Source organism: Schistocerca serialis, chromosome 2 (genome assembly GCF_023864345.2).
Source record: "Schistocerca serialis cubense isolate TAMUIC-IGC-003099 chromosome 2, iqSchSeri2.2, whole genome shotgun sequence".
In the NCBI taxonomy this organism is placed as follows: domain Eukaryota; kingdom Metazoa; phylum Arthropoda; class Insecta; order Orthoptera; family Acrididae; genus Schistocerca; species Schistocerca serialis.
This window is the reverse complement of record NC_064639.1, coordinates 133,307,720-133,331,767: the sequence shown is the minus strand read 5'-3', so window position 1 is coordinate 133,331,767 and position 24,048 is coordinate 133,307,720. Positions and strand designations below refer to the sequence as shown.

The 24,048-nt window shown below is 36.5% G+C and overlaps 1 protein-coding gene and 1 non-coding gene across 3 annotated transcripts; both read right to left on the bottom strand.

Moving 5' to 3' along the window:
- Positions 1-631: 631 nt before the first annotated feature.
- On the bottom strand, positions 632-11,891 carry LOC126455463 (androgen-induced gene 1 protein-like). Of its 2 annotated transcripts, none has more exons than XM_050091215.1 (5): positions 11,450-11,582; positions 11,229-11,274; positions 10,885-11,102; positions 10,542-10,693; positions 632-2,030 (listed from the first exon to the last, which is right to left on the bottom strand). In XM_050091215.1, exons 1-5 carry the CDS (start codon positions 11,452-11,454, stop codon positions 1,993-1,995), a joined length of 459 nt encoding a protein of 152 aa, XP_049947172.1. In that variant the 5' UTR covers positions 11,455-11,582; the 3' UTR covers positions 632-1,992. The 2 variants fall into 2 exon arrangements, with proteins under 2 accessions (XP_049947172.1, XP_049947171.1); XM_050091214.1 differs by having other exon boundaries at positions 638-2,030; positions 11,229-11,366; positions 11,450-11,891.
- Trnat-ugu (transfer RNA threonine (anticodon UGU)) lies at positions 5,819-5,893 on the bottom strand. The gene has a single exon. It is a non-coding gene; the product is annotated as a tRNA-Thr (tRNA).
- Positions 11,892-24,048: the final 12,157 nt, after the last annotated feature.

Sequence of the window (24,048 nt, the reverse complement as noted above, 5' to 3'; positions counted from 1 at the left end):
ACGTGGGTGTGAAATGTCTGTCACAGATTCAGCAGGTAGCATACACTCTTGCCCTGTGCTTGAAGAAGCATTTTACGAAAGTCGTAAAATTGGCTGATACTGAAGTGGCTGCAAATGTAAACTTATATGCAGGGCCTAAAGTTCGTTGTGAACACCAGTCCTTTGGGATATGTCTTCCTACTGAAGGCATGTGTTTACTAACAGAAGCTGACACTACCATGTATGATTTTGGTGTTCCTTATTCGACACGAGTATTTACCACCTCACGTCAATCCTAAGGGCCCGGGTTCGATTCCCGGCTGGGTCGGAGATTTTCTCTGCTCAGGGACTGGGTGTTGTATTGTCCTAATCATCATCATTTCATCCCCATCACCGCGCAGGTCGCCGAAGTGGCGTCAAATCGAAAGACCTGCACCAGGCGAACGGTCTACCTGACGGGAGGCCCTAGCCACACGACATTTCATTTTTTTCAACTCATGGACGACGTGGAAATACATAATAAAGTGAGCAGTTTTACTGATTAGTATTCCCAAAGAGTGCATACTGACATTTATTTCACAGTTATGCTGAGTAGGCCATTTTGACACTTGAATGGTTAACAATCATATTGTATACCACTGGCTCAATATAGAAATTATAAAAATTGCATAATTTTTTATTAATTTCAGAAAAACAAGATCAAAAAATCTCTTCACTGTGTAACAGGTACATTACATTTAAAAATAATATCAAAATTTGTATGCTTGAATTACATACAAGGAACAACGCACGAGTAAATCTTTTGGTGGCTCTGACTAGACTAGATAATTACAAACATTTGTTAACAGACTGATAAAAGTTCAGAAATTTTTCCATTGAAATCAACATGATTAACATAAGATCTTTCTCTAACATTATGTTAAATTAATCTGTGCATTAAGTCATAAACAGTGTCCATTTTCTCCGTATGATATGAATGATCATTGCTAACTTCATACATTATATTGATTACCAGGCTTCTTAAATAAACCTGCACTTTGTGCGATTATGACTTGACAGCCTTTAAATCTTGCATCAGTAGTAACATTGGCTTCCTACATTATCAGTTCCAAATTATTTCTAATACTTAACATATCAAAACACGACATTAACTTCAAGGCCTTTAGGCTGTAATATTTTACTTTCATAACACAAGTAAAAAATATATACTTTCTATAATTATGTACAAATTTCAATACAATGAGAATCTCAACATTCAGAAAAATAACAGTACAAAAAATGTTACTTTCCAGTAAGAAAAGTGGGTCAGGCAGCTAGGAATATTAAGTATCAAAATTTTCTTTGTATATATGTGCCTCCACACTTAGCCACTATTTCAAGGGCCAAATACTACAAACACTGCAAAATTCTTATTTATCCCCATTCTAAAGTTTTCAATTTATTTCAAGGCCACTAAGATCATTTGCACTGTCAATGTAATGCTACCTTAAATTCATATCACGAAATATACCTGAAAAAATTTAGCATTCACAATTCAACATCTTAATCATCTAAGTTTTATATCTTATAATATCTGCAAGGTACAAAGTTATTGCTGCGTTGTGGAGGGCTCTTTCATCTCAAAATTCCTGTCTTTTTTCACAGAATGAATCTATAGATGTACTGGCAGTTACATATTTGGTGGCTTCAATAGTGCACAGTTACTTGTACTGGAGCAAATATTTTATAAATGTACGACTAGATTTAGATCTTCATAACCTGATTTCCAAGTTTTTGTTATGTTGCATAAAGGAGTATTAGATAGTCTTGTGCTAAACCAAAGCAAACAAGATCAGTATACATAAAAATGTTCCCTGTCTTTAGAATCTGCAAAATTCTTATAAAAGTTTTCATGCAAGATTAGGCTAATCTTTCAATACATTTCTATAAACAAAGTTATTTTCAAAGATCTCAGTCTAAATTCAATGACTAGCTGGGTATTCAGTAACTTTTCTACTGAGATGTTGCAGAGGCTCACTGTTTCTTCTTTTCAATTTTCTCCAGTTCTTTTGCTGCAAGGAAAAAAAAAATTATTTACTTTTTCAAGATGACAATCATGTAAAAAGGAACGCAAGATGCAAAAATTATTTTATGAATTAAGAACTTTCTTTACAAAGATAATGTCTTATTTTCAGACAAAACTACACATTAAAGTTCGAATAATTTTTATTTTACTACGAGACACTCAAGCAATATATTGATATACAAACAAAGCTAATAGTTTGTTACTTATGACTTTCTAAAGGCACAGTACTCCAATAACTCATTCTTTGCAAGTCTAACAGGAATTATTGCTGACTTATCTCCAGGTGACAAACCCTTGCCAAGAATACAACAATTTTTTCAATTTATTTTTTTTACATTTATCTATTGTGCATCAGTATTAGTGAAAGTGTTGCGAAACACTGGACTATACAAAATCTGAACTTTCAGAGTTCTCTCTCACAGACACTTCCTTGAAACAACAAAATGATTCACATGCCAAGGCTAACTTGGTGACAATGTAGGCTCAAAACGAAATGACTACTCCTTTATGCCCTAGTTCTACATGTACATCTATACTCTGAAAACCATTATGAAGTACGTGACAGGGGATCATTCCCACGGTACAGTTTATGAGGACAACTTCCTGTTTCATTTGCTTCTGGAATGTGGGAACAATGAATGTTTGGATGCCTCTGTACGTGCTATAGTCTAATCTTGCCTTCACAGTCTCTATGGGAGTGATACATTACTAGATTCCTGTGAACATTACTATGTTTCTCAATTAAGGATGGTTCTTGAAATGTTGTAAATACACTCTCAAGGGATACTTTGCATCTACTTCAAGTGACGGCCAGTTCAGGTCTCTCTTATCCTCTTGAAGGGTCGAACAAACCTATGACAATATGTGTTGCTCTACATTATTTTCTTGATAGTGCTATTTGGTGTGTTCCACAATATTCTAGGATAGGTTTCATGAGTCTTTTGAAAGTAATCATCCATGCAGACCAACTGCATTTACACAAAATCCTAACAAAGAACCAAAACTGACCACCTCATTTACCTACAACCGAGTCTACGTAATCATTCCGTTTCGTATCTCCACTAACCGTTACACATGGGTATTTGTAAAAGTAGAGTGACTCCAAATGTGACTCACTGATAATGCTGTCATGGGACACTACTTTTTTTTTTCCTCATTTCAAGTTCACAAGTTTAGATTTCTGATTATTTACAGAAAGTTGCCAACCTCTACACCAACTTGAAACCTTGGTAAGATCTGACTGAACATTTGTACAGATATTCAAACTTTTTCATTGTAGATAACTGCATAAACTCCAAAAAGTCTAGTTGCTATTAATATTGTTTGTTAAGTCATTAATAGTGGCTCAATGGTAAAGTGCCTAAGTACAAGTCCAAAGGTCACAGGTTCGATTCCATGACAATCTTTGGATTTTTATTTGACACTTATCGCTTCTTTCACCTCTGGCAATGTTTGCTGTGAAAATGCAGTTTCATCATGGGGTGGAAGCCACGTTAAACTGTAGGATCCCTATAACTGTCTGGGTAGGTCAGCTCAAAGGTCAGAAGAAAGTAATGGCTTACCACCTCCAACACGATGATGTGTAGTAAAGCACTATGGTGCCAAAAACAATCTTCATTTTGATGGTTCCTTTACTTTACTACTATTTTATTAATACAATATTTTACAGACTGTAAGAGGCACCTTAATTTTGAAGCAATGTTTTAAAAAGTAACATTTTTATCATCAGAATGCAAAGCCAGATTACTGAGCTTCTTCTTCTTCTTCTCCTTCTTCTTCTTCTTCTTCTTCATCATGATCATTTTCCTCTTCATATATAAGTGGTCTTCACTGCCACTGAAAGATTCTAGCTCGTGACTGTTTTATCCACTGACACACTTGTTTGATTGTAGGTTGCTTTACAGCTCCCTTCTGTGTGAATTCATGTTGCATTTCACCCACTATCCATTTGTTCCACTCCTCTCTCTCACGCACCCACGCCCACACACTCAAAATGGTTCATGTATTGAGACATCAAGAGGTTGCAATTGTGAAGTAAGTCGTCCTGGAATAACAATAAGCTCTGCATTTCACTGTCTCAATTTCTCTTTCACACAATTTTTCAAATTAATTTTAAACTGACCTAGCCCAAGACGAGAAATCTTCTTCAATAAAGCACCTTTCCTTCTCCCCCACACACTGTTAATACAGAATTTCATACCAGCCTTGTCCATCCAAACCTTGTCATAAACGTGAATGCCACCAGCTGGCACTATTTCAGAAAGTTTTGAAATTGTTCTACACTTGAAAATGATCACTGGATGAAGTGTAGTACCGTCAGCGCAACATGAAAGGACAACAGTGTACTGTATTTTCTCATGTTTTTATAGTTACAGTTTTATCACCTTTTATGGCAATAATTGTGTTAGTCAACACATCAAATGTCAGGAGATTCATCCATATTCGCTACTTGGCTTAGTTACACCTGGTTTTCTTTTGATGCTGAATAACAAAGCGATGGAAACAATTTTCTCTCTTCATACTCTTGCAGCATTTTCTGAGATATTTGGGTTTTGGTTTGATGATGCTTCTTAAAACTAATACCAACCAATTCCATCCTTAAAGTTAGCTAAGTTCCACTGTAGTGCTAGCTTATGGGCATGTATTTGAATAACTTTTTATTATTTCCAATGCCATTTTGGTGGTGTCCTTGAATCCATTTCAATACATCATCATCCAGCTTTGGTCATCCTCTATTTGCACATTTAGTTTTCTTCATTTTTTCAGTTCTTCCCTTCTAGCATGCCAATTGCTAATTTTTTCCCCCCCTTCTATTGGTGGAGGGCCAAAATTCTGCTCAGCTGCTCTGTTTCTATGTTCTTCTGCATATGCTATTACTTTCAATTTATAGCCCTCATATGAATACCTTTTATTTTTTCCATTATGAAATTAGCTACTAACAAAAATATTGTACTGTTATCAACAACACAAATCATGTTCAATTCAAGTTCTCTGGCAGTGCAGACTGCAATGATGCATCGTAAGCTAGACAATGTTCAGGATTTGTGATGGCACAGTGGGAGGGAGACAATTTGTAAGCTTGTTCATTCAATTGGAGCATTGCTACTGCCAGCTGGATCCAATGTTGGCAGATAGAGAGGTTTCCTGTGGCATTGGATATATGGCCATTTTTCAGATTGGTGGTAATTTTAAATCGAACACCAGACATTTTTATATTAATTTCAAGTATAAGATGCACCTGAATTTTGGAGGCAATTTTCACAGAAGAAAGTGTGTTTTATAGTCCATAAATAAAGTACACAACATGAACAGCAAGTGTCCCAGCACACATCCCTGGGGCAAGCCTGAAATTATTTCTACATCTCTCAATGACTCTCCATCCAAGATAACATACTGTGTCCTCCCTACCGAGAAATCCTCAGCCTAGTCACAGATTTTGCTTGATCCCCATACAACCATTAACAAGCATTGGTATACAACTGAGTCAAATGCTGTTTTGAAGTCAAGAAATATTGCATCTACCCAACTGATGCCGTATGAGAAGATCTTTTGCATGACCAGCATTTTCAAAACCCATACTGGTTGGCATGGAGGAGGTCATTCTGTTCGACATATTTCATTACTTTACTTTTTTTTTTTTTTTAAACTATATATGACGGTAGTATCTGTTCCCGAAAGAGCAGTTACCGTGGATGACCATGCAGCTTTGCTAAAAATGAAATGATAATTAAATGGACACCCTAGCTGCAAACAGCTGAAAATGTTGAAAATGTTTGCCCCGACCGGGACTCGAACCCGGGATCTCCTGCTTACATGGCAGACGCTCTATCCATCTGAGCCACCGCAGGCACAGAGGATAGTGCGTCTGATAATACTAATTATTATACTACTAGACCAGGAGCACAGGCACTAATGTAAAATCATACATTGTATATCACAGTACAAGTCCTGGGAAGAAACATTAAAGAAAGAAGGTAAAAGGATATTTTTCTGTGTTATTATTCAGCAAACACCTTGAAACTGAATGCACTCAATTTTATACTTGTTTTTTAATCTGTTTAAAATCAATTGTAAGTATGTTGTGGCTGTCCACATACCTTCGAGACACAGACATTAAGGAAGGTACATTATCGTGAAATGCAGGTCAGTATGAAGTCATTGTTAATATCTAGTTTGAGAGAATCAGAAAACAGTTTTTGGTCATTTAATCATAAACTCTCAGCAGTTTAAATCAAATTAACATTTCAACTATTAGAGGCTAATTATAATATAAACATTACTATTACTATCACCGATCATCATCAATTTTTACAAGATTTTTTTTTTTTATGGATGTCCTTTCTCAAAGCTTTAATACTGAGATGCTACACGGGGATGTAATTCTGAATTTTCATCCGTATAAAGAAATTAGAAAGTGAAGTTCAGCACTTTTTCTTTTGCTGTGCCTCCCTACATTAATATTCCTGCCCATCTGAAAGTGTCTGGGCACTACCTCCGGCGTCACTGACAGCCTTTATATATGCACCCTTTAAGTCTTTCACAGGGGCATGTCTGAATGAAACACTTTTTTGTTTTCAAGCCGCATCAATTCGAATAAAAGCCTTTACATGTACCAGCATTTCTTTGGTTTTTGTGGCAGGTGTTTTGGTAAGATTCTGCTAGGACTGTCATCGAAGGCTGTATGAATTGCCCTTTCGACAGCCAAATTTGTCATTTCTCTCATGCTTTGCTGTGTACCTATTATGCAATAGTTGCTGTTTATTTACAAGTTTCTTTACAAAGACTGTCCATTCCATCATGAAGTGTTGTACTAGGTTCATATGCATCCAATGCTTTGTCAACAATTCTTTTGAATTGCAGCCACAGTTTCTCTTGATGTTTCTGCCATGAGTTAAATGTTTTTACTTCCTCTTTTAGGTATGACACTACTGCCTATTTATGTAAAACACGCAAAACTACCTACTTGCTTTAATTGCCCTTTGTAGTTTGGTTATTCTTTACTGCTACTCCCTCATGGTCACTAATACTAGATTCTTTCCAGCACCATAAAACAGGTAACCTCTATTGTCATTGGATCTGATATATTTCTATCATGAGTGGGCTTCCGAACAATTTCCAGCGGACAGTACGATTGGGGAATACACATACCAGCAAATGTTAAGTTTTCTATAACGCTTTCTGTTACATATTAGGATGAGTCTGGTGGTTGATAGAAATATCAGATTATAAGTTTTTGATCACTTGACACTGAGTCTTGCCCACACAATGCTACATGCAGTATCAATTTCTATCTCCCACAGCCTTTCCTAGATCCCTGTCATCAATTTAAGATTTCATCTAGCTTTCCTTACCCGGCATTACGTGACCTCCAATGCTTTTTGGGGGCACCTGAAACTCTGGCACTTTGTTGTGAATGTTTTGGCACTTTATCACTAGGATTTGAATACGCTCATTGTGGGGTGGTGGGTGAGGACATTTCTCTGGATTGTACACTAATACTTTGGGCCTCTTACAACTATAATTATCTGGACTGGATGGAGGGTCACCCAATCTAGTGTGTACCTGACACGCAGTCCACTACCTGGGTAGTAGCCACCAATGTGCACACTTGATCCATTTACAAGGATCCCATGGCTCTCAATCTGATGGCGCGAGTCTAGGAAAACTTGCCACTTAAGATGTCACAGACTCTTTGAAATCTCTGGCCCAAATCTTAAACTCAACTCAGAACCATGGGCCCATTATCAGTCTTGGGGAAAAGCTGCAAACTGTGAGTTTTATTGATTTTCAGTAGGCAAGGCTGGTCTTCTCAACCTCCTCTGCCAGTTGCTGATATGCTCCAAGTATGACCTCAGAGCCCAGATGACAAGTATAGTTTGTGCCAATATGTGCCACAGTCTGCAGTTGGTTGCACCTTACTCCCTTAATGGTAGCTGGAACAGTCTCTTCAACATGTTGAATGAGGCCTTCAGCCATCAACACTGGGTTCATAAGGCATTCCTTCACCATGCAAAGTGACAGAGGAGAAAGGAGTTGGAGAGGAAATGGTGGCTGAAGGCTAGGAGGGGGAGGTAGCAAGCAAATTATATTATTGCAATAGTGATCTCAACCTGGTGCAGACATTGGGGGTTGTGTGTGACACTAAGTGGAGTAGTAAACTGGGAGTGACATACAGAGCAGAGGAAGTGGGGGACTATGGAAAGAGTGACAGTAGATTGATAGATAAAGTGAAGGTTGGGTGGGATAAGGGCCTGTGGAGATTGTGGCCAGGAAGATAGCACAATTGACGGATTTGATGTATGGATGATTCTGATCCATGTAATTCAGAGAAACCGGTATTCAAAAGATGTAAAATTCAGGTCGTACGGGTTGTGAAGCAGCTATTGAAGTCGAGCGGCAAAGAACTGTGTGTTATGTCCGGCATGAAGATGGACTGGGTTATTTCATGGATTGGGTGGGCAGCAGGATACCACTGTGGGAGGAGTGGAAAGGATTATGGGTAGGATGTTCATTTCCAGGAACAACAGTAGGTAGTAAAAGCTCTGGCAAACGATATATCTAAGTTTTTGCTGTCTGGAGTGACAATGAGCAATTGTGGGGAAGGGGAGTAGGTGCTCCTTCTTGACCACTTCAAGAGAAAGAAATAAAAATGAATTCTCAGCATAGCCTTGCCACCTTCATAAGCCAACATGATTACGGCCATTTAGAGGACACTTTCCAAATCACTCACAGACCCCAAGAAATTGCTGTTACTGCTAGAAAAAAACTGGACAGTTATTTAACAGAACTGAAGCAGCAGCAGCTTTTTGCAAAGTAATGTCTCTCTTTATAATTAATTACATTAAATTTAGTGGGTATAAACACAAACACCATGAAGTAGTATAGTGATAGTTTATTAGTAATTTGGTGTACAGTTAAAGTTATGAAGAGTTGCTTCTCTTTTGTTAATGGATACCTTGATAGATTCCTGAAGGTTCGCCTCAGTTATGGGACCTACACTACATGACGATTGAATGAATGTGATTCATACATATTGATATGCAACTGAACAAAACTTCTCAAGAACAATGCTGTAATTTGATATTTCATCAGAAAAAGCTGAAGTAATCATTCAATCCGCAGAAGAAAGTGTACCAAAATTAGTCTTACTAACCAAAACAGAATGTCAGAGAGACTAAACCCTGTGTAGGAGCTTAATAAGTAATATTATGGTTCAATCTGTAAAGTGCTACCCATTAAATACAATAAAATTTCCACAGATTCCAATCCTCCCTTAACACACCACAGTAATAATAGAAAACTAAAGGCATAAACTGACTGTGATGACAGCGTGCTAAACAAACAAAAATAATCCACTATACAAAGCAAAGCTTATTACAAATTCCTGCTTTTCCTTATTACAGAATGAACTCATTCCTGGATCTTCATTTCTTGTGATACATATGTCATACACATATACTAAACAGTGGCTGCATCACAGAACAAATATTCTTTGTTTATGCTTATTTCGTCGAGATACATTTTTATTTTCACACACTAAACATTTGACCCAAAACAAGAAAAAAACTAATACCTTCAGTGACCCACTGTCAATGAAACTGCCAGATATATCATGGGGTAAATAATAAATCTGCTCTCATAAAAATCTCTCCCATTTACATCAGTTGTTGTCATATGCTGGATCAAGCAATGGCAGGAGCAAATAGCAAATTATATATGCAGTTGAAATCACAGTTCGTTTAATGGGCACGAACTGACAAGTGTAGGTTACCATTTCGTTCTGTGACGAGTCGGATTTATTCCATTGTGTCTGCTCGTGACATATGGCTTGAATGCGCCATAGACATCCCCCCCCCCCCCCCCTCTGAAAACTTTGTTGGGGTGACAGGCTCATCTGTAATGTAGCTCAAGGTCTAGAATAGACCGAAATGTGTTAATTTACTTGAGAGTTGATGAAGCCAACAAATGTGAACACCAAATAAAGGCTAGGTCACAGAATGACCTGCAACTAATGTTTAAATTCAGGCCATATTTAAACACACTTTGTTACATTTAAGACAGTTATAAAAATTAAAGCTACAAGGTAAATTAAAAAAAGTATGTTACATAATGGGCAAGTCTCCAACGAATATTTTCAGCCATATTACACATAAATTTATCGCATACACTACAAAAAATTGCTAGTGATGCAAACTATTTGACTTTTACTATGACACTTTGCCATTAAGTTTCCACACAGGTCTAAGTAAGCAGTGATATTGATTTTGCAATTTATTTATTGTTGACATCTATCTATTAGGCCTAACTAAATTTTAGGGATAAAATTCTATGAATGAATTTTCAAGGATACATATTTATATCCCAAATTCAATGTATGGAATACTGAATATTTCTTCGTGAACTTAGAGCCTCCTGGTGAACAATTCTGAAGTGATATTAAGTGTGAAAGAGACATTGTAATGTTAAACAACTGTGTGTAATAAAATACTTTACTTACCCCACACTTTATTGTTGATATATTCACCCAAGAAATACCACACACTTGCAAAGCACAGCAGCCCCCCAAAGAATCCCATGCGAAGTGGGAAACCCAGTTTATTCAGTACAGGATAAACCCATTCTCCAGTTTTGTAGAACACCACATGGGTCCTGCAAGAAAGGTAATAACTTTATCCAGAATGAATAAATATATTTACATAAAAGTACGAGCATTTATAAATTACTAACGCATCTCAAGGCAAGAAAACAAACAAAAAGGCATACGAAATGAAAAAGATCTCACTGTGTGTGTTTTATAAAATACACACAATAACCATTGCTTACAGTTCCACACAACTCACCAAATTAAATACGAGCCCATGAACATTGTCAGGCCCCCGATTCCGATTATCCGGTCTGGGTATTTTCGAAAACAAATCACCATTTCAATTAATGAAAACAATACAATATTGGAATGCATTATATGGTTCAGCCACCACGGAAAGTAGGGATCTACTGCTCGTGGCAGCACTAATTCACGGTCAATAGCGTAGAGTCCCCAAAATGTGGCACCAACAAACTGTTAAGCCAAACGACAACGTAAATTATAGTTGCTATAGGATTAACTCTAAAAAGGCTAAAAGTCATACTGTACATAGGCAGGAAACATTTATTTTAAGTTCATATTCATGGACGCTACACTCACCAGAGCGACTGGAAACGCCAGTACCGGTTGCAAGTAGTCTTTCAATCTACGAATTAACGGTGGTCGATTAGGATTGTTTTCATTTGTCCCTATGCAGTCATTCGTAACACAAACGACGAAGTAAACAGATTGTAAAATCTATAGGCAAAAAAACATAAGCTTGTCGGTAACAGGGAAGTTTAATAGCTATTAGACAGTTCAATACACTATCAACGACTCACCGCATTCCAGAAGGTTAAGAACTGCAGTTTTCCTCCAAAACCTGATCCCATTCTGCTGACTTCTATCGGTATTTTAACAAACGTCCAGTCGTAAAAGACGCTAAACGAGAATTGTGCGGCGCCAACAAGATGGAAAGTTATTTTCGATAAGTCGTACTTCGTAAGATTGTCTGCCATGTCCACTAGATCCCCTTGTTTTCAACTTTTAAATGGGGAAACTCAGTTCCTGTTACACAAGTGCCGAAGGTACTCTGTAAAGTTATAATTAACACCGTCTGCATGGGAGAACACGAATCTTGCGCCACTCACAGATATGAAGTGTGTTTGGAGGATTTATGAATGACAGAATTTGTTGATGAAAGAAAGACAACAAAACTGCAAGTACACAACTGTCTTTAATATACCAGTCCAATTTTAATCTCAAATTATAATTATAGAGTGAAAAAAATGTACATCTACGAAATGCCTACAACTAACAGCGATTCAAATTGACACCTCATATTCTAATGTTGGTCACACTTCACAACGGACAGATGAATTGCGGTAAGAAATACAGTGTGCGTTCGGAAATCGGAAAATTGAAAGCTTAATAACATCACTTTTTTCATTGCTCTCATTGATTCTCGTTTAGTTATCCTCTATGCATATAAGCACAGTGTGATGTTTTCTTGAAACATCATGACAATGTAAAATGCTTACTGTTTCTACTGCACGTAAAGCTCACTTAAAGTCAAGGTACCAAAGTTAGTCATTTTTTTCATTTATTCAAGAAACAGAATTGTAGTATCAAAGTTAGTCATTGTCCCCATATATTCAGGAAAAATAAATTTAATACCAAAATACCGAACTCTTGTAAGGTTTCAAGTGATATGGAATAGTGTCAAAAATTGCAGAATTGCTACAAAAAACTTATTCTTTAAAAACGTATACTAGAATAGCATGAAAAGGTTATCAGATCAAAAAAACATTTGTTGCTTAAGAATTATAATGTACATATTTTAAATGAATTAAATGAAGTTAGTTTAGATACAGTACATCAGTACAGACTGTTAAGATATGCTGAAACTGCAGCATAATGAATTACAAGGTGAAGAGAAAATACCGCACGTGGCGGGTGGCGTGCGATTCCTCATCCCAACTCAAGACAAAAGTGTATCTAGCACAACCTAGTGCCGCCAATAGATTTAATAGAAAACCGATAGAAAAAAGGAAGTTCTGGCAACGATGTAACTGCGAGCAGCGTCGCCAAGCACAGGTAGGACGAACTCTGCAAGGTGGTCCGAGTTGTTCAACTACTGTTTGCGTCATGTAAGAAGGCGGTCCAATTTTCAGCCGTTCTGTGCATCCCCCTAGAGTAGCTACTGGCGGCCAATAATTTTCATTCTCTTTCGGAGCGCCTAGCAGAGAGTTACAGCTAGAGAGCGAGAATCTCGCTCCTACATGCTGCACTGTTGCCGCACTTCGCGACAACCGAATTATTCATTCAACTATCAATTTCTTTGTTTCCTTTTTTTTCTTGCAGCAGTGTAACTGTGAATGTGTATGTTGTAAATTTTTAAGTGCGATTTAAAAAAAGTCAGGTGACGGCAATAAACATAAAGTGCTTTACAAGCAGCCGAGGCGGATTATTTACCGCATTAATAACTTTTTCAAACGTGAATTTAAAAGCAGGTCTCCTACTGTTGACATTGGAAAACACAAGAACGGGCTCTAGAACCATGTGGTGCCGGCCTGTAAACAGAATTGTAAAGGAAAGTGTCAGAGCTGTAGGAACCATAGAAACAGTTGGTTTCGTGTCGCCTGGAAAGCATCGAAATCGCAAGGAACCTGTAACACAAATGGATAGTTTTAACAAAGATGTTTTAAAGTGCTCCATGTGAATGATGAATGCCCAACATAACAAAAACATGTTACAGTTATGCAGGCTTCAATGGTAAGCGCTTCGCCAAGGTAAAGAAATTTTGATATACGCTGGTTCCAGATATGTTAAGAAGAGAATTTTTAGTTCAAAGAAGTGACCTGGGGACTGTATGAACTATATCCCACATAAAGATTCACGATACAAGAGAAGGAGGTAGTTCAACAGAGTATTACCTTGATGAAATATGGGTCAATTAGAATCATTCCAAGAAGATCACATGAGTGATGGTACTGGCGGATTTAAAGTTCTCATAAGGATAAGTTTTCAGATAATTACTCTGAATGCTGACCATTCTTCTGGTTTTATTTCTGAGAATAAACTTGTACTTACGTGCAAGAAAACCAGCAGTGATTACCATTCGGCAATGAACGCTGTCGCTTTCATGACGTGATTCACAATTCTTGTCATATCTTGCTTCAAAGTCGGTCATTCAACTCTTATAGTAAAAAAATGAAGTGCAAACATCAGAAAAGCGGAAATTTTCCGCGTCTTAAAAATAAAAGTATTAAGCTCCGTATAAACCAGACTCGTGTCGATCTCCTGCAGCTCGTTAATTTATACTGTACAAATCACATGACAGAGTGTACAAAGCTGACTTCTTTGCACGTGAATGGAATCACACAGTTTTCTGTTCACCCACATGTCACTGTCATTGTAGCCCCATGGAATTAATTTGGGCAAAGGGTTTTAAGGCTATGTGGGAGAAAAAAAACCATTCAAGATAACATACTGTGAATCGGTTGTTCATGAGGCAATATACAATGAAGCATCAGACAACATCCCACCTGTAGTACGCGCACAGACTATGTGGCATACTGAAAAGCTTCAGAGAGAAGAATTTGACAGGGAAGTGATGATGTATGAACCTATCAACGTAAACTTAAAATCAGATTGTTCAGAAACAGACTCAAATAGAAGTGACAATGGTATTACAATGTAGACTTTGGAACAAACTAATAATATTTATTAGTTTTACAGACTTGGGGCTTAAAATATGTGTTTGTCAACATGTCAGTTGCATACATAAAATGAGAACTTTCTAACCTTTCTGATTAGGACTTTGTATCCTTTTAATTATGCAGACTATAATGTTCAACATATTGCCCAACGAGAAGTTAAGCTTCTCCCACCATATTGTAAACCTCTGTCATTTTTCAAGCACGAACTGGATAAGGCCCTAGAATAACAGTAACTGTTATGTGTCGAGATATCAGTGGTTTTCGACGTTATCGGTCAGATTCCCTGGAGTTATTGGAAGATGACAGTTAATTGTTTGCTTCTTCAATGGATTATAAATGTGGTCTCTCGCTGTAATATCAAGTGTGTTACATTATACTCATAATACCCATTAACAACGAAAAGTATGACAACTTACTGTCCAATTACATGATAGTCTTTTTCATTAGTCTTTTCTATCACTAATTCTTTTTTACACACAGTGATTACACTAAACTATCGTCAAACACACACACTCACACGCACACACCTTACACATTTTTAAAAATTCTATTGAGCAGAAGCAGTTGTCAAGCAGATATAATGATTCCAGTTCAAACTTGAAGTTAATTTTGTTCTGTATGAAAATTTTACTTATAATGCAGTTCAAATAGCAATGAATGGTAGTAATTGCAAGCAGTTTCAATGTCATTTTGAGGAATTGTACTTCACGTCTTCACAAAGCTGTGTCAGCTGTTCTCATCTCCCAACGTCATGCAGAGCAAATCTGTGAAGCAGTGGACATGAATTAATGACGTGAAGTAATACTTCTCTCCTGACCATTGATCGAAATTGGTTTTAATATTTATTATTCCCTCATAAATTTGAACATATAATACAATGTACCATATGCAAATGAGCCTGACTTTTATCCGCAGCAGTGCAGTTTGGCAACGTGGACTTTGTTTGCCCACTCTCTGCTGCCACACATGTGCAGTTCTCATCCTGACACCCTTCCTTTCTGCTCCACCTCTTTGCACGGAAGCGCCATCCTAGGTGATGTGGGCTTCAGCTTAATGAGATGAGACAGTGTCATGGGGAAAAGATGCACAAACTTTCTTTTCAGCTAAAACATCAAACTGTATCCAATTTACACCTCCACAGTGCGGTATCTGGTGTACTTCTTTTTTGGTTTATTGAGTGTTTTATTCATCCATAGAACTACATACATAGGATAGATGTCGTCAAATGTTTGTACAATATTTCTTATTCATGTAAACACAGTATTTTAGTTAGTTCTACTTTTCTAATCGTATTACAAAATTGTTACATAGTGCAATTTTTTAAAAAACAAGAAGTTAGGGGAGAGTGGGGCACATTAAACCATAAAAAATATTTCTCTGTGTTACTCGTCCAATAATTTTATTATAGAGTTGTGATTTACAGATGTTACAGTTTAATCATTCAAGTATCAAACGGCCTTATATGATTGCATTGTCATTAATTGTTTTTTAGCTGCACGCGTTTGAAGAAAATTTGGTAACTGGTTCATTGTGCCCCACATGAAATAACCTATTTAGCATACAAAGTAAGTGTAAACGTACTTTAAATATAATGTTAATATATATTCCACGTGCGAATCATATAATTAAATCTATAGGCACACAATCATGTAACTTATTTTGGAATTACCGAACATCAATGGACTTGTAGCTAATTCCAAATTTGAAATATAATTTTTGTCTCTTTGTCACACCATCAGTAGCAGGTCGTAGGAGCATGTAAAGTATGTAGCTAGCTGGAACAAAAGCTTCATCCTTTACCTGAGGAAAATATAACTTCCCTCCCCTTTTTTCCTTTTTCTCAAAACGATACCTGATAGTCTCCTGCGTCATCCTTCAGTCTCAAAATCTTCCCCACATAGTAAACCAATGTTTTGTTTTTCAGTTCAGATTTGGTCAAAACGAAATCATCTATTTCTGGTAATTTGTCCAAGTCTTCAATCTTGTACTCAGGTTCACCAGACATATCAACATTGGCATCGCTCTCTTCGTAATGTGCCTTACTGATGTTGTCATCTGATTCCTGCTCATAAAGCTTCCAGTTGACCTTTTTATTGGGATGTTTTGTGCCTTGCAACAAATCTTTCTCCAGTGTATCAGCTGCAATTAAACTTCGTCCTCTCTTACGTTTATTGTTCTTCTTTCTGTTCTCTGCTTTTGGATATCCTCGAATTATTTCAGGAGAAACTCCATTCGGAAAAGCTGTTTGGGTGATAAGCACTGCAGATGTACCTGCTAGCTGCAGATCTTGTGACTGGCTGACATCGACTGAGGCTTGTCCTGAAGATTGTGCATCCTTGATATGATGGAGAGAATTAACATCTGAAGTTGTTCTGTTTGCCTCCACGACCCTGTCTGTTACTTCGCTGAGCATAAAGTCTTCGTCAGTGAAGATGTCTCCATCAAATGGAAATATTCCACATTTCTTGAAAGCCGAACATATGTTAGTGGGTGTTATTGATCTGTCATGAGCAATTCTGACACATGCAGCTACATCATAAATAGTGAGAGGAGTGCCTTTCCTGTGTAGGAGTTTTGAATTTAATGCTGAGTAATAAGTTCCCTTGAATGAAGAGAACACTCCCACATCTAGAGTCAGCAGTTTGTTTGAGGTATGTGGAGGTATAGTTAGCATAACAACCCCATTGGCTTTTGCTACATCTATTACCTCGATTGCAGACGGCTTTCATGATTGTCTAAAATTAGAAGCGCAGGATTGTCTTGGCTACTGCTGGATTTGTGGATGAAATGTTTCATGACATCCACAAAAAGTTCACTATTCATCCAGCCAGTTTTTGTTGCTAACCCCAGGGTGCCTGTTGGTGCATTACTTATCGTATGTTGTTTAAAATGTACTTGAGGAAATATCTTTGCTGGTGGCAGGGAAGTACCACCTGCACTGATTTTGCAACAGGTGGTCACTAAGACACCACGTTCTCCACTAGTAGCTTGAGAAATCTCTTTACTTCCCTTTTGTGCCACTACCTTTGGAAGCCTATCTGGTACAGTTGAGACACTGGTTTCATCCAGACTGAAAACCCTAGAACCATCAACGAAAGTGGAGTATCTCCAGTAAAGGTCTTTCAAGTTTTTGAAGAAATTCGAAACAGTATACCGATTAAAGGACGTTGCTCTGGATAAGCTACAGCCCTCTGGGGTTCAGATACTTAAACTTGGATTTCGTTTCATGAACCCATAGAACAAGTCTACACCAGCCATTCCCTTCATCCAGTTTTCAGGACATTTCAGACCATTTTTCAAGGCCAGCTCACTTGCTAAGCACCTGCATATTTTAGTGTCAACACCAAAGCATATCTTAGAAGGATACAACAAGTACTCCACAAGTTGTTTCTCCTGCTCCACACAAAATATATTACGATTGTCATAGTTTGGTGTCAATCATTCACTGGAACCTCATTTAATCTTTTGAACATGTCGTCAAAGAGTATTGAATGAGATTTAGCTGCTTGGCGAACTGCCATGCCCTTATTAAGAACGTCCTGTACAGCTTCTTGCATAGCATTGTGGTCAGTTCTACCTCTGTCCGTCTTCCTGTGGAATGAACAAACCATCTCCAAACCTGATAATACAAAACAGGACTGCTGAACGTCTGTAATTTAAAAGTCTTAAATATCTACATGTATGTCGTATGAACCATGGTTCATTGTGCCCCAGGAAAGCTTGGTTCAATGAGCACCAATAGTGCATATTTCAAACAAAGCTCATGTGAGGTTATGTATGAACATTGTTAACATTTGAAGATCTATATCATTAAAATACAGTATTGATATTGTTACAGTGACTTACTTTCTCTAAAATTTGGTGACAATGGATTGAACAAAATTCAATCTATCTACATTTCCAAAAATTACCTCACTGTCGCGAAACTATCGTATCACCAGCACAATACTAATGGCAGGAACTAGATCCTGCAGAAAACAAATGGATGTCAGTAGAGCAGTACTGAAAACACATGCACAGAGGAAAAAATAATTTACCACTTTATACTGAAATTAAGCTACCTGATTCATTGTGCCCCATGGTTCATAGTGCCCCACTGTCCCCTACAATCTATAATTATTTTAAATATTCATTTACAGTGTGGTAGCAATTATTTAGTAAATATTTTTTTTGGCTTTGGCTAAAGGTGTGGGGATCATTTCAATCCTTTATTCCTTGTGGCAGTCTGTTATACAATTTTATTCCATAGTATAATACATTATTTTGAGTCTTTGATTTGTTTCTTCTGTTTAAATGTAAATACTGTCTGGATTTGATTCCATGGCCATGTATTGTGATGTTTGTGATGTACAGATTAAGATTTTTTATGTACATGATGTTTTGATAGATGTATTCACACATAACTCTCAGAATATCCAGCTTTTTGAATAAATCTTTACAGTGTCCCCTGTTACAGCTATCTGTTACTATTCGTACAGCTCTTTTGTGTATCTTGAAAATAGTCTGTATGTTCCCAGCCCTTACTCCCCAAAACAGTAGCCCATAACTGAGAATTGAGTGCATGTATCTAAAGTAGGCTACTTTGAGTCATGAAACGCTACACACAGGAGCAAGGATTCGCAGGGCACAACATGATGAGGATAGCTTATTTGCCAAAATTCTCACATGATCTGTCCATTTCAACTGACAATCTACATTCATCCCCTAGAATTTGGTATCAGTTACACAATCTAGTACATCATTATTTACTTTTAATATAGTATAATTGTGTTTTTCTATTTAGTCAGAAGTCTAAATTGTATTTTTCACATTTAAAGTTACTCTGTTCCTTAATGACCCGTTGTGAACGTCTCTGAGAAATTCATTTGCCTTTTCTGCTAACTGAGTTCAATTTTCGTCCATAATCACTATGGTGCTGTCATCAGCAAATATGTAGTGTTTTTCCTCCATACTTGACAATCTGTGGGAAATAATTTATATGTATAAGGAAGAGAACTGGACCCAATACACTTCCCTGGGTGGCTTCTATATTAGTATATTTCGGATTTGAGGAGTGTTTTACTACTAGTCTTTTAGAAATTGAGATTTCAACTCTTTGCAGCCTGTTTTCCAAATATGACTTACACCAATTCTGTGCTGTACCCCTTATTCATAATATTTCTAATTTGTACAGTATAATTCTGTTGTCAACTGTATTGAAGGACTTTGATAGATCCAAGAAAATGCCTGTTCCATTCTCGCCCTTGTCTAGTGCTTAAACTACAACTTTGGTAAACTGTGCTATGGCTGACTGTGTACTTCTCGTGGGCCTGAAACCAAATTGTTCATTGCATAGAATGTTGTATTTATTCAAGTACTTCATTAGTGTAGTTTTCATTATGGTTTCTATTGTTTTGAAAATGCAAGATAGTAAAGAAATTGGTCCATGGTTTTCTACATTTTCTGGATCACCACTTTGTAGTAGTGGTATTACTTTTGCTTGTTTCAGGTATTCAGGAAAGCAGTCAGATCTGAAAGATTCATTAATTTTTATTGTTAAGGTTTTTTATGTTGTTTATAGATTTTTAAGGACGCTTACCGGGGTCTCATCTAACCATGTGGATTTTTTATTATTTAATTGGCGTATTACCAGTGCCACCTCTTTCTCTGTTGTTGGAAGGATTACTGCTGGGTGCGGTGGCTGGTCCTAGTGGTGTAGAGCATATGTGTCTGGAAATTTCTCTTGTAGCTTCTTAGCAATGTCGCTGAAATATTCATTCAAAAGTTTGCTAGTTCGTTTGGGTTGCTGATTTGAACATCTTTGTTTTTAATCTGTGTGTCCAGGTGTTTTGGTCCAACATTTGCTGTCTCCTGTTTCGTTTTGTTACAGATTTCTTTGCTTTTGTTATCTGCCTTCATTAACATTTTACTGTTTGCAAGTTTTTTTGCAGCTACCAATATCTTTCTATAGGTTCTTCTGTAATTTTGGTAAAATACTGAAAAGGCTGGATCAGTCTGGTTATTTTTTATGGATGTGAGGTGTATAACCATTTTTAGGGGTTGTTTCATATGTGGCAATCTGTTGCAGCATAAATCCTGGACACAGTTACTGTAAAAAAATAAATATAAAGTTATTAATTTAATAATTAATCCTGTTTTTTGTTTCCACTGAACATTTATTATAATCTCAATTTAATTAAAAGCATCTTGACAAATCTGAAATAAGTTGTAACATACTTAGAATAATGAAATAAATCAAGGTCAACAAGCTACATGCTTTCTGTCTAAATAAACTGAAAATACTGACCTACTCTGCCAACATGGCTGTAACTATTTATACTTTCTTAACAATTTCGAACAATGATCAGCATTGTTTAGAAACATTTTTGATTAATTAACAATTAAAACTCTCATCCTAAAACAAATGATACATTTCAATGATTACCTTGATTCTTATATATTAAACACATGAGTGAATTCTAGTCTCTATATTAACTGTAATGTGGATAAACGCTTAGGTATCAAATGTTAACAATGCACTTGTTATATTTACTAATCACACGAGATTCATATCAATTTAAATGTTTTACCAATTAACAGACTGCTACACTTAGTGTAATTAAGATTCCGTAATTGTTTTCTTCACAAGTACATATTTCCATACACCTCTATTTCAGAAATTACTGTTTATGGTTAAAATTTACGTGTTTAAATAGGTTTTAATTAGGCTGTTACGTTTCAGGTGTGTCAGAGTTTCAGATGATGTTTTGATACCTCTGGTCACCCATATACTTTTTTTGAAGTTCCAATGGAATGCAATGTTTTGGGGAATGCTTCCTCAAATTATAGTTTAAATATTGTCATGAACTTGTTAAACATTTTGTTTACATTTGTTTCTGCATACACTTCCTCCCACCTTTCATGTTGTAGTTCGAATGTGAACTGACATAAGTTTCGTTCTGAGAAGGCCCTTCTGTATGCATTCAGTTTAGCAGACTTTTCTACATAAATATTTGCTCTGAATATCTGCCTGAGATGATCTTATAGGCCTAGATTTTGAACAAGTGACCTGCAGTGCTTTCGTTCTATGTCTATTCCCACATGTTCTGTTAGGGAGGAAGATCGTTTAGTCACTCTAGATGGACAGTTTTCGAGTGATGTTAAGCCATAGCTGCAGAAGATATTCAAGTATGTACTACTCATATAATCTGATTTCAACAACCTCCAAAAGGATTTATGCAACTGAAAGTTGAACATAACCTTTTCTGACAGATCTAAGTAACAGTCCTCATCTTATAATCAATTGGATGAACAAGCAATTTGCGAAAAAATATGTGCAACAAAATATGTAAAATTATCATAAATTATTTTGTATCAGATTCAACAAGATTAAACAAAATATTAATTAATAGCACAAAGCAAGAACAAGTTAATTCGCAGGATTTGTCTGCAGCATGTATTACAACATGAATATGAGGTTTATCTATTTCAATCAGCAAAATTATCTATTGGAAGTTAGCTGAATTGGCCTTGTTTCTGTGTATTTATGCCAGTCATTAGATCCTCAGGTTCGCCTGAGTGCAATGGAGACACTGATGTCTATAACACTTTCTCAATATTGACGATGCATTGTGGGACGAATGTTAGCATTGGATGCTACAATACTCAAAATCCATATTAGTTTTTATTTAGCCTCCTCGTATCTTTGGCAAGTACACCAAGTATTAGACCATAATATAACAACGTGTTCAGCCTCCTCAATGCGCAATGAAGAGCACTGAACTGAAGTACACTGTAGGTCTCTGCTTGTCGGAAGTTCTTCGTTGCAAAGCCTGAAATGTGACTCATACTCCACTCCTTATGACCATCATATATATTGTGTAATTGATTGTTTTGAATAGAATAGTTCAATTCAGCAAAATTCCAACTGTTCATGCTTAAACATTTCCTGTCTTAAATCTCATATCGTAATTTTAACTTGTTCTTTAATTACATATCACTAAAATCATACTACTACAAAATTTTTTAAGTGCTACAGTACTATTCTCTGCAATTTATATTGACATTTACATATAGTATTGAATAATATATTACAAGTAAATTCTTGGAGTACAGTTCCTCAGCAGTTAACATAATTCACCCTACATATATAGAATTAAATGTCTGACCAATGTCAAATCTTTCCATTTTTCATTTGTCAAGACACTTCCTATGCTTCACTCCTGTCCTTTACAATCATCCAAACATTAATTAATGTATTTTTCAGGAATATTTGTGTGACACAGTTGTTGATTTTCCCTTCACAGTAAGTGCTAACAATAACGGAATGAGACATAAGAGTACAGTTATGTATTACTTTGATTGACAATATACAATAACTTGTCTAAGTGATTAATACATCATATTAGTTGTGTTTTATAAGAAATTGAAACAGCGCCAACAACTATGTGGTTGGGCCTCATATATAGGTATGTGTTCACCACTTGGGTGTGAATACACAGTAACTGAATCATAAATGATTGGTACATCATGACAAAACATGGTTAGGCATTATACATTGGTAAGTATTCACCACTTAGATGTGAATGCATGATAAATGAATCATAAATAATTGGTACATCATGACAATTACATGGCTGAACATTCTACATTGGTAATTGGTTCATAAGTGACAGATACATTATGACAATAATATGAATAGGTTTATACATTGTTAAGTTGGTTTGACCATTATATACACATATAACATATTTAAGTAAGTTCAGTATCTTCAATAGTGCAGAAATACTAGCTTGTTTCCTGGATTCTCCTATAAAATAGGCTTAGTCAACAACGATAAGTGTTGACACAGTAAATTAGAATGATCTCAGCAATAGAGGTATATGCATGTGGACAGGGGGAAGAATAGCTTTGTTCTCTGATGAGAAGTAAGAAATGAAATAGAACAGCATTACACATGAAACATAATTATGTGACAGAGAATAGTATAAGCAAGTCATTCCTTTTGACAATATAGTTACAAAGCATACTTGTATATAAGAGAGTGTTCACAATTTCGAGTGCTGGTTTATAGCAAAATAAATACTTAAGTAAAATGTTTACCAATTCGGTGAGAACATACAACAAAATCAGACATAAATAAATAATATAGTATGAATGAGGATAGTTACATCTAATAACGCAGAAATGCTAGCTTGTTCCCCAGATCCTCCTATAAAATAGGTTTTAGTCGCTTAGTAAAGTTGACACAGTAAATTAGAAGGGTCTCAGCGTTGGAGACATATGCATGTGAACAGAGGGAAGGGTAGCTTGGTTCTGTAATGAGAAGTAAGAAGTGAAATAGAAAGTTCGGAGTGTTGGAGTTGAAGATGAAAAAACGACAGACCCCAAAGACAGGAAACCCCCCTACACCCCCTACCCAGTACCACCACTGTTCCAGCACTTCAATGCAGCGCCAGAGGGAGAAGAGTGTTCAGCATTCCCTGCATAACGGACTTGCCACAGCGTCACCTTCCCAATCCCCAAAAATTAACCCCAACACACCCTATTTATTGATAAACGAAGGGTGCACAAATAAAATTTTGCTGGACAGAGTAAATGACAGATATAATGCTGTGTTCGTTAACCAAGTAACAAATGCTAGATCTTATCAGCTGACTTACAAGCAATCCCTTTAGTATCTGGGTTTGATCAAACATAATCAATTACTTAAACATAAAATATTGAAATCTGTGATATAA